The 23,141-nt window shown below is 36.3% G+C and overlaps 1 protein-coding gene across 1 annotated transcript in view; it reads left to right on the plus strand.

Annotated features, from left to right (window-relative positions):
- ICE2 (interactor of little elongation complex ELL subunit 2) overlaps positions 1–15,194 on the plus strand; it is a 63,432-nt gene extending 48,238 nt beyond the window's left edge. The window contains 4 exon segments of the mRNA XM_077747768.1: positions 6,106–6,190; positions 7,419–7,469; positions 10,718–10,976; positions 14,466–15,194. Coding sequence (XP_077603894.1) covers positions 6,106–6,190; positions 7,419–7,469; positions 10,718–10,976; positions 14,466–14,588 — 518 coding nt within the window. The 3' untranslated portion in view covers positions 14,589–15,194.
- Positions 15,195–23,141: the final 7,947 nt, after the last annotated feature.

The raw sequence follows: 23,141 nt of genomic DNA on the forward strand, positions 1-23,141 counted from the left end.
TTTTTTTTTTTTTTTTTTTTTTTTTGGCTTTGTATCCTTTTGCTGTAATAAGTCTTATCCATGAGTACAGCTATATGCTAAATCCGATGAGTTCATTTAAAGAATCTCCACACCCGGAGACCCCTTTTTACACATGATCCCAACTTGGGAGTTTAGGTGTTCAATTCATTGATAGATCCTGAAATCCACTTGTTGTTCCTCTAATCCTGAGAGACTGTGGAAAGCCCTGGTTCATTTCTTAGCCTTTCATTGCTTTTTCTAGAGAAAAGCAACCACAAAGGCCAGGCTCACATCTCTAGGTTTCTTTCTTCTTCTGGTTGTTGGCTTCATTTACTCCTTACCCACAAATCTATTCCCAATCCCTTTTCCTGGTTGCCACTAATAAACCTTGTACTTTAATTATATCAGTTGCCTGTCTTTGAGCTTCTTGTTTATTGATCATATCTCAAGCTCCTAGAGCAGTATCTGGCACATGGAGATCCTCAATTATGTTTAGATTGAATGAGGTTGCCTTTATTACTGGTTGAAGTAACAGCAAAAGTCAATGGAAATAGAAATGGTAGAAAATAAACCATTGAATTTGTATCCTTTGTTTTTTTTACTGTCCCTAGATAGGCATAAGATAAACCACTGGGATGAGAATATAATAGGAAGAGAATATTATAGCTCTTATTTATCTGTTTTCTAAATACAAATTAAGCATTACTCATATTAATAGATATGTGGATTGATAAGTGATACTCTCTCTCTATGTTGTCATACAGTCCGGTCACATATAGTATCTTCATTATCTCCACATAGCACACTTCTAGAGAGCCACTTTGTTCAATCCCTTCCTTGTGAACAGCTACCCTCAGAGTTGTGACATACAGTATCCATGGGTATGTTAAGTATGATTTTGTTGCCAAAAATGAAAGATGTTACTTTTTTTTTAATGTTTTATTTATTTTGAGAGAGAGCAGGGGTTAGGCAGAGAGAGAAAGAGAGAAAATCCCAAGCAAGTTCCATGGTGAGTGCAGAGTCCAATGCAGGGCTCAAACCCATGAACAGTGAGATCATTACCTGAGCCAAAATCAAGAGTTGATTGCTTAACTGACTGAGCCACCTGGGCACCCTGAGTTGTCACTTATTTTAAACAAAAACAAATAAAACACTTATATATCTTTATACTTTAAAAACTTGGAATCAGATTAGAAAAAAAATAATCTCTTTTAAAATCTTCCAGAGAGCCTCAAGTATAGGAATGCAGACCCTATCATAATGTTTGTAAGAAAAACTGATTAAAAAAAAAAAAAGAAAAACTGATTAAGAACAGGGAAGATGGACTTTTACTAGTAGAATTCAGACAAAAACTTTTGTGCACTTGGTATATGGTGTTAAAGACAAGCAGTGTCACTCTACAATGAGCCATTTATTGCATTTAGATCTTTGTATCATTGTATCTTTTTTTTAGCTATCACAGCCATTAAAACCTGTAGTAAAATGAATTGAACTTTTAATACATCCTTCACATAGTTGTATCACACATCATTAAACCAAGATTTCTCAAAACAAAGCATAATCATACATTGTATATTATTTTAACTTTTCAGAAGAAATTTTGGTCTGTTTTAAGAGCTATTAATGAACAGTTTTTGATGTGTGTAGACCACTGCTATAAGCATAAGAGAAAAGTAAAGTTCAGAATAATTAAGTAGCTTATTCATAGATACAGAGTTTATCAGTTGGCAGGACCAGAATTCATTCAGTTTTTAAGTGTTAATAACTTTAGCAAAAAATTAAAAAGGGCTAGGAAAGAAATGGGGGAGGGAGTGTAGGTGTTAGATGTAACAAAAGTGAAATATTTTGTGTGACTATGTTAATCAGTATAAATTAACACAACTGATTTTACTGTGTTTTAGAAACTGGATTCTTAAAGTCTTGGTTAGAAACCTTCCAAATGCTCATATTCTCTTTCCCATGCACTCACGCACCACAGTCCTTTCTCAAATGTGGCCTGAGTTTTCCTTTAGACCACTGCTAGCCACTCGTCTAATTAACTTAGCATTTTGTTGTCATTTTTTCCCCATCCAGCCCTGCGATCTCAAGATTTTGAGGAAATTTAAGATTTCTCCTCAGAAATCAAAATTGGGGAATGGTACATTAGATCTTTTGGAGAAAAAAGTGAGGGTAGAGTTTTATCTGCATGATTGAGCGATTCAGATAAAACTTAACCTTACAAGACAGTGATATAAGATCTGAGTTACTTTCTTTAACTGAAGAGCGCCTTGGTTTGTAGGACAGGAGTTGAGTGATTTTCAGATTTGACTGTTCCTCAGAATCACTATTATGGCTTATGAGAGTAGAGATTTCTGGCCCTGACCCTACAGTTTCTGATTTAGTAGGTCTGGAAGGGGACCTCAGACATTTCTAGCATGGTCTCAGGTGCTGCTGATGCTGCTGGTATGGGGACTGTACCTTGAGAACCACTACTGTAGCTCAGTCTCTTTTTCAGGTAGAATAAATGTACTTTTTTTTTTTTTTAATGTTTGTCTGCTTTGCTCTACCATGAACATGTTCTCTTCCCCTCAACTGGATGATTATTTTTATCCTCAAGCCCCATAAAAACATTAAGAGATAGTCCTTAAAGAAAATTGCTGAAATAATCTTATCACAACTTCAAATCCTTTATATATATCAATTCTATATAATTGACAAAAGGCAGGCCTGGCTTTGCACAGTTCTAAGATACACCAGTTTCAGTTACTATGGTATATTTACTGTAACTAATTATGTAAAGTACATACTCCACTGCTGACTCTCCAGTCCACACAGATCCACAGCATGACTGGTGATTTCACTTTTTCCAAAGTCTGTCAGTAGTCACTGTGTACCTGTGTCTGAGTTCATACACAGAAAACAAAGTGTGTTGTTGTGTTCCTTCCTTGTCTCCCAGTGATAAACTCATGACATTTTACACAAGTGGATAATCAAAGAGAGAGTTGGCCAACAGTGATTAAAGCACAGCCCAGAAATAAACAGTGATACTGCTGGAAGTGCAGTCCGAATTGAACGTCAGTGGAGTTGCAGGAGAAATAGCCGACCGTGGCAGTGTCGGCGCTGCTGCCGTTCAAGAGACCGCAGATATGTCGCTGCAGGAACGTAGCGGAGGCTAACTTGCGGACATAAATGAGGAAAGTGGTTTTGATATGAAGGATGAAAAAGTGACACCAGCATAAGATTTTACATTAAAGGAACTCTTGGAGATGTTTCCTGACATTGAAAGCACAGAAGATACCATGTTGGAAGCTGATCCTCACTTAGAAAGGAGTATGACAGTTCACGGCATAGAAGAGATACTTGCTTTCTATCATAAGTTGTACCAAAAGAAGGTGGCAAGCAAGCAGTGTTCAAACTGCTCTTGATAAGTTTCCTATAAATAAAAGAATCTTCAGTGTTTTTAATGTTTTAAATTCCAGTAAATTCCAGTAGACAAATAAACACTAGCTTTACTGTCTTTTTCCTTTCCCTATATACATTTACAATTGATGGAGAATTCATAATGTTTTGACAAAAATTTTAATGGTTGTGGAACATCTGTAATTTTTCCCCTGATGATTAAAATTGCTTGCTTGGTTTCAGTTTGTATGGTTTTTTATATCATCCCATACTGCATGCAAAGCAGGACTGCCTGTATGTATGCACGTATAGGTGTGTTTGTGTATATGTATGGTTTGATACATGTATATAAAGCCTTTAATTGTATTATATAAAGGCTTTATTTGTACTCTGTAAAGCAGTGTTTCCCCAACCTTGACACACAAACAATACTTGGATAGCACACTGTGATGTACAAAAGTGATTGCTCATGGCTGTAGGGCAGCGGCCAAGAAACTTTCCATCCCAAGCCTTCCTCCGCTGCCCCAAGGGATGAGGAGATGAATATCTCAAGTACACATATGAGTCATTTGAGGCCTACAGGGGAAAATGCTCTTATATTGAAAGGATTGTAAACTCCTTGAGGAAGTAGGCCATGTGGCACTTAGAATGGCGTTCTCTATATAGTCATCTTTGACCATATTTGACATGTACTATAACACATAATTTTTACTGAGATTTACTTATCTTGAAGATAAGACTTGTTAATCTCCTCAAAGGTGTGTTTAGTAAATGTTTGAATATATTTTATTATATTTAAGATTCCCTTTCTACAGTAAGTAAAACATTAAAATGTATCTCTGTTATTAGAAACGCCGCTGTATAATGAGTGTTAGAAATGCAGAGGTGAAACTAAAACTTGGCATAGGGAATAACAAGTGGAAGTGGGAAAAATGGATTCATTGTTTTAAGGAAAAGCATCTGGTAAAATGTTTCTAATTCTTTTTATGAGCACAAAGCAAATGACAGGGGGCTATATATAAAAATGACATGTGCATTTTTTATTGTCCCGATGATTGACATCAGCTTCTGGGTAATGTGTTTTGATAACTAAATATTGCAAATTAAAAAATAAAAACAAAAAATGGTATTTTCAGCATTGATGGGTGTTACACTCTTGTCATACTAATTGTTGTTTTTAACTCTGGTACAATAGCAGGGTTTTTGTATTGACTTGATTATGTACATTTAACTCAGGACTATCTTTTATATCATCCTTCCTTGGTACATTTCAAAACCTTAAGTGTCCTGTCTCAACTTATTTTGTTGTAGAACATACACGTTCCTTTTTAAAATGGAAGTTTCTTCTTTTGCTACTTTGTTTCATAGAATTCTGGAATAGAATGTTTGTAAGAAAGTAAGATCTTAAGCAGACTTTTTTTTTAATCATGGGAAATCTTATGGTGTGCTTTAATAGCCAGATTTTTTTAGCTTTATTGCAGTATGATTGACAAGTCAAGCTGTAAGGTGTTTAAAGTGTACATCATGATGATTTGATACACATGTACATTGTGAAAGGACTGTTCCCATCCAGTTAATTAACTCCATCTTCACATATTTATGTTTTTTTCTTTTCTTTGATGATTACATTTAAGTTCTACTCTCTTAGCAAATTTTGATCATACAATATAGTCTCATCATCTATAGTCACCACATTACACATTATATATTAGATTTTCAGACAGTATGGCTGAAAGTTTGTAGCATTTTACCACCATTCTCTATTCCTCCCCCAGCCTCTAGAAACCGCTTTCTTACTCTCTTTCTATGAGTTTGACTTTTATTTTTAGACTCCCCATAATATTTTTTCCTCTGTTGTATTTTCCTTAGCATAATGCCCTTTAGTCTGTCTATATTGTAAACAGCAGACTTTCCTTCTTTCTCATGGCTGAGTAATATTCCATTTTTTTATATATACCACATTTTTATCCATTCATCTGTTGATGTATGCTTAGGTTTCCATATCTTGGCTATTGTAAATAATTAAACTGGCTTTTTATAATCTAATTTTTATCTTAATAACCAGGTGTGTGTTAGAAATGTGGAGAGCATACCCAAACTATAAATCTGACCATCCACTTGCTTTGATAATAGGTACATATTTCTCTAAAAATTTAATCTCTATGAAATGCACCTTTAACTAATAGGAAATAGAAACACCAACATTTTAGCAGTTGGGTTTTTTTAATGTTTATTTATTTTGAGAGAAAAAGTGGCTTTGTGCAAGTGGGTGAGGGGCAGAGACAGATGGAGGCAGAGAATCCCAAGCAGACTCCACACTGTCAGCACAGAGCCTGACGCAGAGCTCAGTCTCATGAACCGTGAGATCATGACCTGAGCTGAAATCAAGAATCAGATGCTTAACCAACTAACTGAGCCACCCAGGCACCCCTTATCAGTTTTTATTCTTAAATTTGGGTCTTAGAGGTTATTTTTTGGTGTGCATATGTGTAAACTCTATATTCAGCAAATACTTTAGAACTAATTGTGGGGTTTTTTTTATAATCTGACTTTTGTGTCATTTTAAAATGCAGCTTTACTTAATAATAAAATGTATAATTCTCTTTTTAGAATGGAAGGTTTCTTTACAGTTGTTACCATTTTGTAAAAACATATTTAAGGAGACTGGATAACTTTTTTTGTTTTTCAATACCACAATTGTTCTTTTTAATTGATATTTTATTTTAGGCCATATTGATGCATTTACTTCAAAACTTTTTCTGCTAGAAGAAATTACCTCAGAAGAATTAAAAGAAAAACTCTCAGCACTCAAGTAAGAAAGTTTACTTTGTGGTGGGATTTTAACAACTTGTTAATATCACTGATATTTATCTCTAATATTGGTTAAGTTTAAATCATTTCTTTTCAAGACTTTTAAACCTTTTATACATTGAGGCTTCCCCTAATCTAGTTTGTGATCCATCTATATTAATCATCTGTATTTTCAAATTAAATAGAATACCAGTGGCACCAGTCTTTCTACTTCAGACAGAGGAGGCTAGAGCAAGAGTAGTAGCCCAGCATCTGGGAGGTGCACGCAAGCACATGTCACCCCTTTTCAGGGATAAAAAAAGAAGAGTACATTCCTAGACTCTTAGCTCCAAGGATTCTATACCTTCATTTAGACATCCTGACTTCTAAAAGTTTCCCCTGTACCCTGGATGACTGTACATCAGATTGAAAGGAGTTTACTGTGCTCAGGAATGCACGTACCTAAATGCAAAGGAAAATAACTTATGAACATGGTCTAATTTATATGTCACAGCTTTCTAGGAAGGACTGGTGGTAGTATGAAAACCATTTGACGTGTGAGGAAGCTGGGGCTTGGAGTGACTTGCTCCAGAGCACACAGCGGAGCTAGAGTGACAGCCTTGATAGTGAAGATGTTTGATTTGCCAGTAGGATGAGAACTGTCCAGACTTAGACTGTTTCCCGCTTTGGGGCTTGACACAGTTTTTGAAGAGTTTCAGATTCAATCTTGAATTCTCTGCTTGTTCTCAAAAATGTCCACTTCTGTTATAAGGATTGCTTCTTTTGAGGGGTAATTTTTTTTCTTTACATGAATAAAAAAAGGTATTCTATACATTATTCACTGCCTGCCCCACCATTCCCAATGAAACCCATTTTTAAATAACTAATAGAGGGAGTGAATTTAGGTCTAGAAAAGATACTAAAGAAATATATTTCATTTCCCTTTAACTAATCTACTTTAGCCACTACTCAGTGACTTCTCTGGCATCACACATTTAAAATCCCTCTCAGTTACTGTGGAAGCTAATCCACCTTCTTCTCTAAAAGGCAAACTCTTTGCAGATTAGTTCTTCTAAAGACTTCTGTAAACATTTTAATTTAATCAAATAATTTTGACATTCTGTGTTTTCCATTATTTCATGTTTTTATTCTTTGTTAGTGAGGGTGTTTCTCTTTCTGAGAAGCTACAGTTATTAAGAATACCTTTTTTTTTATCATTTAACTTTACATGAATTTCTTCTATTTAATAGGATTTCAAGTTTATTTAACATCCTCCAACACATTCTAAAGAAATTGAGTAGGTAAGTATTTTTTGGACATTTTGCATTAATTATGTATGATTTTCTTGGGTGAAAATTTGTAGAAACTTGGAATATATACTATCAGGGGTAGATAGAAAATAACCCAGAAATGCAGTATTTGTTCTCTTCTGTCAAGATTGAAATTGTGAAAAAATAAATAAAAGGGCAATATAATAGTATATGGCTTGCTAACAATTAAACATTTTTCTGTCTCTCTTGTATTGGTTTCCTATTGTCACTGTAACAAATTACCACAAATTTACTGCCTTAAAACAGCACAGACTTACTGTTTTCCAGTTTTGGAGGTCAGAAATCCAGAATCCTTTTTACTGGTCTAAACTCTTGTCAGCAAAGCTGAGTCTTTTTGGAGGTTCTAAGGTGATAGTCATATTCCTTGACTTGTGGCCTCTTTCTCCATCTTCAAAGCACATCGCTCACATTTCTGTTTCCTTTGTCACATTGCACCTAAATCACATTTGGAAAGTCATTGAAAGTAACATTCTAAAATTTTGGAGATTAGGATGTGGATATTCCCAGGGCCATTAAGGAGCCTAGCCGAGTTATATTGTTTATATATTCAGGATAAGGAAGCAATATAGTGCTGGTGTTCAAAACTCATTAAGTCCTTGAGAAATCTTAAATATGGATTCCCCACCTGATTCTTTTTATCAGACTGTTTTGTTATGTGAACATTTGCACACCTATTATGCCCTTACCAAAAGATACACTAAAAAACAATTCAAGAGTCTGAACCAAAAGTGAACAATCTCAAACTTCTAAGTCTTCTACTTATTATGCAACTTATTATGTTAGTTTCCTTATTTATAAAATGATGGTGTTGCGTTCAGTAATTTCCTATGTACTTTTCCATTCTGTGATTCTGTGGCAGGAATTTTATTTCATGTATTGTGTTCTTCATGTGAAGCACAGTACCTTATACATGACATTTGTCAAATGCCTTTTGGAATTTTACTATCGATATCTTAGTTTGTGTATTCATTTTCTACTGCAGCTATAGCAAATTCCCACAAAATTCATTTTGTAAAACAATACATATTTATTATCTTTCAATTCTGTAAGTCTAACAGGTCTCTGAGCTAAAATCAAGGTGTCAGCAGGAGTGATTTTTTTTTCTCTGTAGTCTCTGGGTATGGTCTCTGTCCTGGACCTTTGTAAGTTCTAGAGGCCACCACTCCTTGGCTTATTGACCTTTTCCTTTTTCAAAGTTTCAAAGGCAGGTTGAGACCTCACATCACATTGTTCTGACTTCTTTCATAGTTATATGTCCTTACTGAGTCCCTCCTGCCTCCCTCTTCTACACTGAAGGACTTAATCATTACAGTGGGCCCACTAACATAATCCAGGAAAATCTTACCATTTTAAAATCAACAGATTAGGAAGTTTAATTCCACCTTAATTCTGCTTTGCCATGTGATGTAACATATTCACAGATTCCAGGGTTTAAGGTGTAGGCATCTTTGGGAGGTCATTATTCTGCCTACCATAGCTCGTATCCATCCATGTACATTGCACTGGATGGTTACTTTTAAGATACTCTTCCTTGAAGTATTGCATTCTCCATGAATTCTCTGCAAACCAGAGCTTTCTTCATTTTTAGTGAAGGTAGTTAAGATAAATGATTTTCATTGATAAAAGCTCAATCTTTGAAATGTTACTTATTTTTACTACCATATCAATTTATCATTCTTTTCTTTATATGAAAATGTGGAAGTGATTGGGGAAAAAAGTTTTCCAGAGGATAAGAAAATAATTCTCTGAACTTCCTTTGTCAACACCAATTACTTTCCTTCTTAAAAAATTAATGGTGGGGGGAGCACCTGGGTGGCTCAGTCGATTAAACATCCGACTTCAGCTCAGGTCGTGATCTTTTAGTCCGTGGGTTCGAGCCCCGCATTGAGCTCTGTACTGACACCTCAGAGCCTGGAGCCTGCTTCAGATTCAGTGTCTCCTTCTCTCTCTTCCCCTACCCCACTTGTGCTCAGTCTCTCTCTGTCTCTCAAAAATAAATAAATGTAAAAATAGAAAATTAAAATTAATGGAAGCGGAACACCTGGGTGGCTCAGTCAGTTAAGCATCTGATTTCAGCTCAGGTCATGATCTCATGGTTTGTGAGTGTGACCCCACATCAGACTCTGTGCTGACAGCTCAGAACAATTCTGTGTCTCTGTCTCTCTCTGCTCCTTCCCTCCTCGTGCTCTGTCTCTCTCAAACTTAAATATTTAAAAAATTGTTTTTTAATTTCTAAAAAGAAACTAGTGGAATGTAACTTCTCAGGTTTTTAGGCAGATGAATTTAAAGTATGATTAATCCTTATTTTAAATGATAAGCGAAAGAACTAAAAGACTCCTTAGCACCTTTGAGCTAGAGAAATATAAAATCCCAAGAAAGCATAGCCTTTTAGCTCTTTATGTTGATACACTGAATTCCTTATAGCTTTCCAAGGAGAAAAGGAAAATGTAGATTTGATATTTGACAGAAGTGATTATTGAAGCAGTAGAGGATCATGATTAAGGATATGACCTATGGAGTTCAACCCCCTGAGTTTATATCTAAGCCCTGAACTCAGAACTTAGGGCAGATTGTTTAGTATCTCTAATTTCTATTTAGCTCTAATATGGAGTGAATAATTAAAATTATGCCTTGAAGATTTGTTGTGGAGGATTTAATAATAAAATGGTTTTAAGCAGTAAAAGAGTTAGCTAGTGATAAACATTCAGTACCTATCAGCTGCTGTTGTTATTTTTATTCTCATAGCACCTCATATTTTATTGTGATTGTTCCATTTTTTTCTTCCACTTTATTTTAAACTATGTCACATTCACTTTCGTATCTCTTAGCCTTTGTATTACTGGATACAAAGGCTCTATGTTTGTTGAATGAATTAAAATGGCTTGTATAGGAATACTGTGTATGTACACTCATGACATGCTTCTCAGTGTATGTTATCCATGGATTAGGCAGACTGTTTACTGCCATTAAATTACTTAGAAATTGATTGAGATAACAGTAAAAAGAAAGGAATTATTTATCCTGAATTAAAATAATTACCCAAAAATCATGAAAATAGTTAAAATAAGACTTCTTAAAACTTATTTGTTCATAAGTGTTTTTAGAGGTGGTATTCCATTTCCAAGTTGTTTTCAATTTTACTAATAGATCCTGATTAAGAAAATGCTATTGAAATTGACACAGTGAGCCAATGAGTTGAATTTCCTTGTATGATTTAGCTTGCAGGAGGGTTCCTACTTGTTGTCTCATGCAGCAGAAGATTCTTCACTCCTGATCTATAAGACGTCTGATGGAAAAGTTACTAGGACAGCCTACAATTTACATAAAACGCACTGCAGCCTTCCTGGTGTCCCTTCCAGTCTCTCAGTCCCCTGGGTCCCTCTGGATCCCAGTCTGTTACTACCATATCATATCCACCATGGAAGAATACCGTGTACTTTTCCACCTAAATCAGTAGGCCCCACACCACAACAAAAGGTAAGATCTTTTTAGCAATTAAATATTCCATTAGGTTGTTTATTATTCATCTCTTTCATTGACAATATAGTATTTTAACCACCTGTCCACATTTGCTCCATTAATTACAACATTATTCTAAAAACTGTATCCAGAAGAAGAGTAGATAAAGTTGTATACTTTACTGAGTCCATTCATTATCAGTGGAAGTTTCTATTTTTGTAAGGTTTATAAGTCAACTAAAGGAAATTCTGATAGCTTGTCCAGTGGGAGCATGAGTAATGTATCCACATAGTTAAATCCCTCTGTTCCTATGAAAAGCAAAGTTATATTTTTTTCTGATTTTTATTTATGTATACTGTTTGATTTCATTAAATATTTGAGACAGTTTGCCAAAGAATATTTACAATAACATTACGGTAATACAATTAAAAATTGATAAGTAGGATATAGAAAATTGAAAAGCAAGTGTTAGTCATTAGTGAATGCAACATCTTATTAAATGTACAGTGAACTAGTAAGGACTAAATTGTGTTTGCAGACTATTGTCTAATTCCGTATTTATTAAGTTATAATTAACATTACTCTCTATATAGAATCATTCCTAGAACTACCAGTTGAATGACTTTTCCCTGTCTGAAACTTTTGTAAAGCTAAGATACTCTTCACTTATATCATGTAAGATGTTCCACTTTGGGTTTAGTTGTAGGAAAAGTTTTGTTCTGTACAAGAGAATCTGAATATTCAGGAAATTAAAACTGAGTGTATTTTCCTTCCCTGCTGCCAAAAATCTTTGAGTCAAAATTACTGTCCGACTTCCATAATCTTCTCAATATGTGTGTCCCCGAATATCCTGTGGATATCTTCTGTTCTTTTTTTTTTTTTCCCTACAGTATATTAATCTGCAAATGTTTTCAAGTCCTTTTAGAACTAGCTGGATTGCAAATACTGAGAATCTTTTTATAATTTAGAGTGAACGAGGTTGTTTATATTTTTCAGTTCTTTACCCTAATGTTACTGTTTGGGAAGATCTTTTTAGAAATGAGAACTCCTTGCTCATTCTTAGCTAACTTTGACCTTGAAAACATATGTGGTTAACTAGTTCCTACAAGCGAAAGAATGGATAAAGTTGTTAACACTTTAAACCATCTTATCTACAGTTCTTGTTGGTTATTTCCAGTTTAAATTTCATTTGAGTAGTGATTTTTATAACTTCCTAAGGCAAAATTTTCTTCTCTAACTTAAATATTATAATTGAACACTACTTTCTAGGATAAAGATTTCCATTTAATTTGGAAATTCTGATTATAGTGTCTCACCCGTGACATAATTCTCCATGGGAGTGACCTATTCCTTTTTGATACAATTCCATATGTTCAGGGTTTCGCCACATAAATACAAAGTGAAATAGTTCAATTATATGTATACAACTGAGCACTTGATTATTTGTATTTTTAAGACACTTCATGCATTAATGCCAATGACAAATCCTTAGTGAGATTATCTAAGACCCAACTGCTAGGTCCAATAGACAGATAATAAATGCTTGGTTTGATATGTTTTCAGGCCCTTAAGTTTTTGGTAATCTCTTAGACATCTTCCTAATCTAGCTTGACGTTTGGTGGGAATTACCTGACCTTCCCCTGTTACTTCCTCCTAAACAGACCATGGGAATGAAATTTTCTAGTCCAGTCAAGGTAAGCACAGACAGGGTTTCTGACCTTAGCAGCAATAGGAAAAGACTAAAACTTCAGGAAACCTGAGGATGTAAGACCCTACATGAAACAAAAATCATCCACAAATTTCATGGCGTAAAAACTCATATAACAAATATTTCTGTCTCTGATACAGTCCTTTAGTCCCTAGTCTACTTGAACTCAGTCCTCATCTTTGTATAGTTCCTTAAGTACTAACCCTGAGAGATACCCCAGTGGAATCTATGTCTGCCTCAAATGCTTCATGGAGGAGAGCTTAATAGGAGGATCCACTTGCTTCCTATGCTACTCCTGACTTCTCCCACTTCCAGTCCTTTTGCAGAGGCTCTGTGCCCATCCCTTTTCTCTTTCTACAGCTTAGGTAAACGATAGTCATTTTATACACACACAAAATCTCACATTGGAAGTTTCAAAATGCTTACTTTCATCAGCAGTACAGTAGATACAATTTAGGGTCGTTGCTATACTCTTATAGTAAATATCAGCTGAGTGGGGAGTGGTATAGATAATCTGAAAATCACAGCCCTTTTCTAATCAGTGCATTTGAAAAGTTCATCAGATTCAAACAAACACACTGGCAGACTCAAATCCCATCTGGAGTTTTTCCTTTCTGGTCATCTGACGGTAAACCAAAAAATGCCCCTGAAGAGATAACACACCAGGTTAGAGAAGCTGGAGTCTGGTGCATCCTTAATGATCCAGAAGCCCCTTGGGGCAATGCTAATAATATGTCTGCTGTTTAGGAATATGAGTGTGCTTGGAGTAACAATGCCACCCATCACCACCAGGTCTGGAATTCACTGGACAAGATGTGAAGAAACAAAGTGTGCAAGGTGGCCAGGGAAAATAGAGGCAGAAATGGACAGGTTCTGGGGAAATGGTTTTAGGATGTACAGCTTTGACCCTTTTCTGTAAGGCCTGACTTTGTCCATTACCACTTTTCACAACTATGTTCTTTTAGTGGCCAAGGAGATGACAGAATTTCCAGATCTCGTCTTCAGCAGGACCACAGTTAGCAAGGGATTGTGTCCTAAGAATGTGTCTTCTCTCTTCTGTAGACTGTGTGGGCTAGTAAGTGAGGGTGGGCAGCTACTTGTGCTGAGGAGGAGTAGACCTTAAGGCAGAACCAGCACCCCACCAAACTTTCTTCCTCCCACTTTTCTTCCTTTTTTCCTCTGTGGCCTCCATCCATTTTTTTCTTCCCCTTTTAATTTTTTTGCAAGAATCTTCCCTTTCAGCCTCTCAATGTTTCCTTTTTACTTGGGTTTTTTTCTCTTTTGCCTTCCTTCCCCCCCCACACACACACATTTATTTTCCCTCTTTTTCTCTGTAGACTTGTCTGTTTTTCTTACTCTTTGTCTCTTTCTCTATTTTATAATTTCCCCCCCTCTTACCACCTCCGGCCTTTTTCTTGTATTTCCTGTCTCTCCCTTCTTATTTTTCATTTGTACCTTTCTCCTGCCCTTCAGAGTCTTTATTGCAAACATGTTGCTCAAAAGGCCTGCCATCCCATCATTTCTAATTTAACATTGACTCTCTTCCAGGTTTAACACGCAGAGTAGTTTCTCTTTTCACTTTTCTCTATGTGCCCTGACCTGTTCCTTCCCTGATTGCTATTTGAAAGTTTAGTACTTTACACTGTGTCAGATTAAAGTTTGTTTAGAAGCAGCCAGGTGGCTGGAGATTAAAAATATATAAAGGACCATTGTAAGGTAATTAGTACAAATATAAATAATATGAAGTTGACTGCATGTAAATATGTTGTAAACATGTTAAACTATGCCTCCTCTCTTAGGTTGGTGGAACAAGAATGCCGACACGCAGCCGCAGGAATCCAGTTTCCATGGAAACCAAAAGTCTGCCTGCTCAGCAAGTTGAAAATGAAGGAGAAGCTCCAAATAAGAGAAAAATAACTTAAGGACTCTACCGTGGAAAATGAAGAAAAACTGGTTGTAACAATGTTCAATGTAGAAAAGTTTGAGGGAAAATATGCCCAGAATATCAGTGGACAAGATGAACATTTTTCTTTGAGTGTCCTTGAGAGTTCTTAGAGTGCCTTGAAAAAAATATGTTGGCTATGTAAAGGAATGTGTCAGCTAAAACGGAATGTTATACTTTTACCACTTGACGTTTGAGGAGAATCTAGATCTGTTTTAACATTATCATGGCAGGGAAACATATAGAGAAGACAAATATTTTTATAGTAGACTTTTTCCAAAAACTGTAAATAGGAAAATCATTTGCTTTTTTCAAGAGCAATATTTATCATTGCGTGTTATGTTAATAATTGAATTATATCACCAATCTGTTGAGATTGGCTCAAAAAGCTGAATCTTGCCACTGTCAGAAATAATTTTGAACAACATATACCTTGCTTCTGACACATTGTGACAGTTTTTATATACTCTTTTAAAATGATGATTGTTGCAAGTTAATAAAGTTAATATCTTTAAATCTTGATGTAATTTCATTGCAGAAGCCAAAAATTAAAAATAAATAACTCCATGCCTCTGAAAAGTCACAAGTTAACAGTTTTCTTGTTGGTCAACTATCAGTTTGTTTANGAAAAAAAAAGCAAACCTTCTGTCATGTTATAGGTTTGGTGATCAATATCTCTATCTCCCCCCCGCCCCGGGACAAATTTCAGCTGAGTGTTAAAATCGGCTACTGAAAGCAGAGATGATCATGTTTTCCAGAAAAATCTGTATTTCAACTGACAAGGTTAATATGTGGTAAATCATAAGCTATTTTTCGTATCTGTACTGATTAAATTTCCTAGGACTACAAAGATGAATTTGGAAAAGCTCATCATCATCTGATGTTACTTAATTTGGACTTAAGAAGGAATAGACTTATTTAATTTTTGTATCTTTGTTCTTTAATGTGCATTGAAAGTTTCAGAAATATGTGCACCATTTGTAAAATACAAGTTTTGTAATCCAAAGTAATATCTGCCTTGTTTTGGGGATTTTTAAATGTGTTTTATAATAGTATAAGAAACTAGTCTGAGAAATCTTTTCAACTATTTTAAGTAACAGTTGAATATTTTTTATCCTCAACTACTAAGTTTTATTTTGATTTTTTTAGTCAGTTATAACATATTTTTAAATTAATGAGTAATTAGTAAACTTGTTTTATGTATTTTAATATATAACTTCCTCATCCTGCCATTCCCTTTTTTTAAATGTTATTTTTGAGAGAGAAAGAGAGAGCACGGGGGAGGGGCAGAGATTTCAAAGCAGGCTCCATGCTGACAGCAGAGAGCCCAGTGTAGAGCATGAACTCACAAACTGCGACATCATAACCTGAGCTGAAGCCAGATGCTTAACCGAATGAGCCACCCAGGCGCCCCCTGCCATTCCCTTTTTAAAACATAGAGCTTTTTTTTTTTTTTTTTATTTCTGTCACATACTCCCATTTCCCAGACATATTTTCGTTGTGAATCATTTGGCAGCAAACAGAGGGAGAGGCAGGGATTCCCTTGGAATTTGCTCTTTTAAAAAAAGCTAGACAATGATTTCTTCAGACTTCTAAATACCAGAAAAACTTGGCTTTCAATTTTTAATATTACTTTTTACTTAGTAAAATGGGTGGTTTTACAAGTGATTATCTTGAAATTATCTTAGCCATATATTTGAGTAATGCTGATGATCAATATGTAAATCTAGTCTTAGTTTTTCATTTGTGCTTAATCAAGCCTCTTGTTTATAGTGTGTATTTGATCCCTGTTTTTCCTTGATCTTTAGTACAAGCCTCATTTTATTGCACTTTTCCTTGTTGCACTTTGCAGATAGTACTTTTTTCCCCCGACAAACTGAAGGTTTGTGGCAACCCGGGGTCAAGCAGAGTCAGTGTTGGGAAGGATGCGATGGACCTGGTCCATTTACACCCGTGGTGAAGGTATAATTTATACATACCTCTTAGAAAACATTTAGTTCAGTAAATGTCTGAGTGTATTTGTGTACCACACAATCTTAAGTAGGTCCCCATTGTTACTTTCATATTCTTTTTTTCACATACCACAGTATTTGTTTATTTGACTTACTATTTTTCTTCTTGGATAGACTATACGCTATGCAAGAGCAGGCACATACTTGTTTTATTCACAGTTATTTCGCAAACACCTAACCTAATATTCTGTCTTACAGTTGTTTACTAGGTATAAGTTGGATAAATGCCTAAATGAAGGTCTGGTATCAAGGATAGATTTTATTTTTTCCAAGAGTTCACATTCTGGTGGAGGACATAATATTGAACTATGTGGTAAGTGCTCTGATAAAGTAACATAAGAAAGCCATATAACCTGAACCTGATAATTAAGGAAAGTTGTCTGAGGTGAAGCTTGAGGTGAGTCTTTTTGAAGTGAGAAAGAGTTATAAGGATAGAATGAAAGATCTTTGACAAAAAAGAAAGAAGCACACGCAAAGGTGAAAGATGGCCAGATTATAGGCTCTGAACTTGGGATTTGAGAGAAAAAGCTATATAGGACAGGGACAGAGGTGCCATTCTATGTCATTTGAATGTTGTCCTATGCCATGTGGGAACTAGTAGTGAATTTTAATAAAAACAACATGATCAGATAGGCTTTTGAAAAAGGTCTGATGGCATTAGTGTAGAGAATGGAATAGAGCTGGGAAAGACTGTAGGAAAGGAGAAAAGTTGAAAAGCTATGTTACAATAATTGAAAACTGATAAAGGCCCTGAATTAAAGCAATAAGAGTAGGGATAGGTTCAAGTGACAGGAGAAAAAATGATAACTTAGTGAAGCAGTTGGTAAGAAGGATCAACTATGGCTTCCACAGAAATCCCAATTTCTCATTTCGGATACTGGGTACATTGTGGTGTTAGTCACTGAGAAGGGAGGAGGACAAGTGTTGGTAAGTGGAAAGAGTTCAGTTAAAATGTTCATTTCCTTTCATCATATCTATTCCTTGGATTCTGGTTTGGATGCAATATTGGTGATATATTGCTGCAATATAAACTACCCCAACATTTAGTTAAAACAACAAACATTTATTAGAGTTTCTTTGGGTCAGGAGATGCAGCTTAGCTGGGCGTCTCTGGCTCAGGGTCTTTCATAAAGTTGCAATCAAGCTATTGGCTGGGGTTGCAGTGATCTCAAGGCTTCCTTGGGGCTCTACTTTCAAAAAGGTGAAGCCAGTCCCCCACTATTTGTCAACAGGAAGCCTTATCCCCACTGCTTGTACCTCTTCATGGGTCTCCTTGAGTATCCTTGTGACATAGCAGGTGACTTACCCTACAGTGAGCTATCCAAGAGAAAGAGCAAAAAGGAAGCCACAGTGTCTTTTTGTCTTAGTCAAATACTGTCACATCTGCCATATCCTCATGAGATACAAGTCAGTAAGTGCACACTCCAGCTCCACCTCTTGAAAAGAGGACTGTATAAAGGATTTGTGAACATGTTTTTAACTACCTCAAATGCATGAATATTTTAGGGATGCAGAAGAAGAATTCAGTTTGGAGTGGAGAAAAAAGAAAGGACACTGTTTAATGTCTTATTACCAATATGTTGTATCTAATAGAGGTAGTTGATACCAAAGAGGATTGATAATTTGAGTTTTGAATGCAGAAGCTTGTTCTCATAAGTACAGATTTGGAGATCAGTGTGTCTGTGGTGACTGAGAGAAATTGATAAGATAACATAGTAGAAATGAGGATCATGAGAGGAGCATCATGAACGGAGCCTCAGGGAAAACCATTTAACTTCAGTAAAAGAAGAAGTTTCTGCCACAACGACAGCATGGAGGGGCCCAAGGAATTTCCCCAGGAGAAGATGTGTCTGTGGCTTTTCAGGGGTCTCAGTAGGATGAAGCCCCTTAAATATAACGAACCTCAAGGATTCTTTAGCCATCAAGGATTCTTCAGGCTGTTGATTCTCCCTAGGCTCTAGGCTCTATGTACTATACCTCTGCTTTCTGCTCTGTCCCACATGTGGCTCCTGATGCTCTCTGAAGACAGCTCAGAGATCAGAGCCTGGAGCCTTCTTCAGATTCTGTGTCTCCCTCTTTCTCTGCCCCACCCCTACTTACGTTCTGTCTGTCTCTCAAAATAAATAAACATTAAAAAATTATAAATAAATGTTAAAATAAGGCACACTGCATTTAACAAAAACAAGCATTAAAAAAGTATTTGATATCAAGATTTTTTGCATTTCTCATTGAGATGTATGTAGAAATAAAGGAGATGTATTTAATCCATTCTCGCCATATTACCGTGGCTAATGTCTAGACTTATTATCAAGGCATGTAAGGGCAGACAGAGAAAGCATCTATCTGGGGATTGGGTCTGAGCTGCTGAGAAAAACTTACTGAAGGAGTTGAGGCCCAGGTGTCTATTTCTAAGCTTAGACTGCCTCATCAAATATGAAGATTCAAACAGTAAGTAGTTTGCCTTGGCACACACGTTGGCTTTCAATATACGAACTATTGTTAGAAAGGGATCAAGCAAGGAGCTGCTGCTGTCCATGCATGGAAGAGCCTGGTTATTTCTCTAAGGAATGGGAGGAAAAGCTACAGTGTGAATTAATCGCTGTTTTGAAAATGAAGAAACATGAAGAGTCTGATTAGTGAGTTGAATTCCTCCTTCCCTTTTCTTGAGCATATGCATTTCTTGGAGGGGAAGGGGTAATCTTTCCTCTAGCCCCTATCCTAGGTTTGGCTTACCCAGAAATGTACAACACAGGAGAGTATATGCATGTTAATCGTAAGAACACACTGCAGTAAAGCAGTGCTACAGCACTGCCAGGGATTGTGGCTCTCTCCCGCACACTGCTTTAATGCGACATCTACTATAACCAGCTTTTACCAACACACAGGTTACCCATCTAGTCCCTGCCTGCATGCTTTTGCATGTAAAGCTCTATCTTCTTGGATTTATTATCACTGTCCAGAGGTTTCATTAGAGTGGCTAATCACTGGGAAATATCAGGCTTATGAACATTAAGGACTAACTAGAGGGTGAGGTGGAACATTGAAATTCTTCATTGCCAATTATTAACATAATGCTTTTTTGAGCATCTATTGGGTGTAGTACATTATGCCAGTTTCTTGAGATTTAAAGGCAAATAAGGTTGGTTTTTGGGGGGGGGATCTTAAGGGTATTTTCTGATCTAGTTGGAGAGATAGATGCATGCAATTAGCTGTAATACAGAGCAGAATTTAAGTAGCACAATAGTGCATAGGAATAAGAAAACGGGGTGCTTGGAAATAAGAGAAACTCATGGTAAAAATGATCTTTACACTTGGTTTGAAAGACAAGTAAAATATTAATATGGACAAAAAGGAAACAGAGGGGCACCTGAGTGGCTTAGTCAGTTGAGCATCTGACTTTGAATCATTTCATGATCTCAGTGGTTCGTGAGTTTGAGCCCCACATTGGACTCTCTCCTGTCAGCGCAGAGTCTGCTCCAGATCCTCTGTTCCCACCTCTCTATGTCCCTCCCCCACTTGCTCATGCTCTCCCTCTCTCAAACATAAAATAAATAAAATGAAAAAAGATGCAGAGCATTACATCATGAGTGAAAATCATATGAAAAGTGCTGATTTTCAAAAATATGTTCATGTGTTAAGCCTGAGGGGAAAAGAAGATAAATGAGAGATGAAGTGGGGAGGTAAGTTAGACCCTGAGAATGGGAAGCATTGATTATTATTTCTAGATAGTTTGATATGGGAAGCATTGATTATTATTTCTAGATAGTTTGATTTGATTCTGAAAGCAGTGAGGAGACATTGAAGGCTTTTTGAGCAAGATGACATGAATTTTAGGATACTTAAAATATAAAGGATTAGGGGCGCCTGGATGGCTTAGTCGGTTAAGCGTCCGACTTTCGCTTAGGTCATGATCTCGCGGTTCGTGGGTTCGAGCCCCACGTCGGGCTCTGTGCTGACTGCCAGCTCAGAGCCTGGAGCCTGTTTCAGAGCCTGTATCTCCCTCTCTCTCTGACCCTCCCCTGCTCACGCTGTCTCTCTCTCTCCTAGAAATAAATAAAAATATTTAAAATATATATATATATAAAGGATTATTTGGAGAGAGGAAAGACTTACGGTTAGGAGATGGAAACTCTATAAATTACAGGTGGATGGAAAAGGTGTAGATTTAGCCATTTAGTTAGCAGCTATCAGAGTTGACTCTATCCCCCAAATGTATGTTTACCTCATGCAACATAGTCACAAGGAGGTAATACACACTAGATGTTGGGAATACAAAGATGAATTAAAGGTCATGGCACACGAAATAGCTTGTGTGTGTGGAATTAGGAAGTGAAAGTTTCAAAGCAACTGAAATTTTTAGCCTGAGTGCCACCACTGACTTAAATGAAGATATTAGAGGAAGAATACGGATGGGGTAAAAAGACAACTAGTTATGTTTTCAACCAAATGTCAGCAATACAATTAAGGTGATGTCCTATGGAACCTGTAAACTGAAAATGTGGGTGTACAACTTAGAGGAGAAAAGTATCACCCTCGGGCTGATAAACCAGGAAATTGGGGCTGGCATGTCTGGGACCATGCTGGCCTTTTCTTTCTTTTCTTTCCCCCAGTTCCCCTTTATTTGGGCCAAGAGACTGGGAGTTTGGTTATATACCAGATTAACTGAGCAAATAAATACACTGAGAATAATGGGGAAGGGGAAGGCAAAAATAAACCCTGTGGTATTGGACTGGAATTGGAAGTATCAGAGTGAATTCAGAGTACTTAATACATGGAGAGTGATAGAAACAGATACAGCTGTGTGTATTGTGTGCATATGAATACATAGGTCCTAATTCTGCTCATAGGGCCTAGAAGCAGTGACACTCTAGTAGCAGTGAACACACTTAGCACCCAGATCTTGGTTTCTAAATTCTGTTCTTCGCTAAAAGAAATCAGAGCTCCTTGGAAAAATCATTAATTCCAAGATTGGGCGGGGAAAATACAAGATGAATCTGGAGCACCATCTTGCACCAGAAAGTAAAAAGGGCCCAAAGAGTAATGGGTGCACATCAAAAGAACCCAGGAACTAGCTTCAAGGAGTTCTTATGTCTCAGAAAAAGGAGTTCTTATGTCTCAGAAAATTTGAGCATGAAATGATAGGAACGTAAGCTTTGAGTAAAATAGTAATTCACAAGCTCATCCTGGCATAAAGGAATAAATAAATGGGGACTAAGGAAATACTGTGTTCCACAGTAGATTTATTGCCAACCAATAAATCCAGAGGGAATGATGAAATTAGAAAAATCAAACTGCAATTATTATAGAAATGATTATTTAGCTAAGAAGGATGCTAAATATGGTGGATGCAAATTTGACGGCAAATAGGAATATTCACATAGTCTTAAAGAATCTCCCTATAAGATAGTTATTATTAAGTATAATATATTTATTTGTGTACTTAATCCTGAATTAATCTGGCAGAAACTATCTTAACCAAGAGATTAAATTAGTATCATCAGTAATGAGACAAATCACTAATATGTGTTTCTTGGTATGCACTAAGAAAAGCACAGCATTACTTAGGTAGTATATTCCTGTCTGACTCACTCAATGTTACTCTTCAGATCAACAAAAGACAAACAAATTCAAGTTAAACAGTTTGAGAGAAGCCATATATCAAAACCTCTTGAAAACATTCTACCTGGCAACCAAAACTTGTCTGGACAAATCTATTTTTCTTCCTGATACAGGGGAAGAAAAAAAAAAAAAGACTACACTTTTACACAAATCTGAGGCCTGATCATCTGCAGGTAATGGTTTCCAATGCCAAGTAAATATAAGTCATCCACAGTTTTTCATGTCATTCCTCCAAAAACCTTTGCCCAACTTTGTCTCCAGAAATAAACTGTAAGGTTTTTTGGTTTTAGCCTGTTAGAGAGACTCCAAATAAACAAGGAGGATATTGTGTCCAGAAGCAGTTTTACTGACTGCCTTATTATTGAGACATTATTTAAATTTGCTCTCGAAGTTTGCAGCTCAAAGTGAGAAATGAGTCCAGAATAAATGATCAAGTGATTGCAACCTGTTTAAAGTTAACATTGCTGGAAGACTAAGATATGGAATGTATTTTACAGAGTTTGTGTTTGATTTTTAACTATTTAGTCATGGATCCTAACAAAATGCAAACAGCAGTTTTACTAATGTGAAAAATAAATAATGGAATGCATTTTGCAAGTATAATGTCTGCCCTCTGCCCCACAAAAAGTGATGCAGATTATAATTTCCCAAGTGCCACAAAGGGCAGCTGGCACTAGTCTATCCAATTCCAAAATGCCTCATAGAATTGCACAATGAGTTCCATGGAGTTCAAGAAGAGGGTGAGGGAAACTGAAATCACAGTGCGTGAGGCTTGAATGTCGCTGTGTATGTGTGCATGTTGGGAGGCTAATAAAGTGGTGGGTCAGTCCCTAATTCATTTTGGCTTTTTTTAATGCTACACTCTAGTGCCTGAAAACTTTTACTCTTAAGGAGCAAGGACT

This window comes from Crocuta crocuta, unplaced genomic scaffold (assembly GCF_008692635.1).
Source record: "Crocuta crocuta isolate KB4526 unplaced genomic scaffold, BGI_CrCroc_1.0 scaffold130, whole genome shotgun sequence".
Classification (NCBI taxonomy): Eukaryota; Metazoa; Chordata; class Mammalia; order Carnivora; family Hyaenidae; genus Crocuta; species Crocuta crocuta.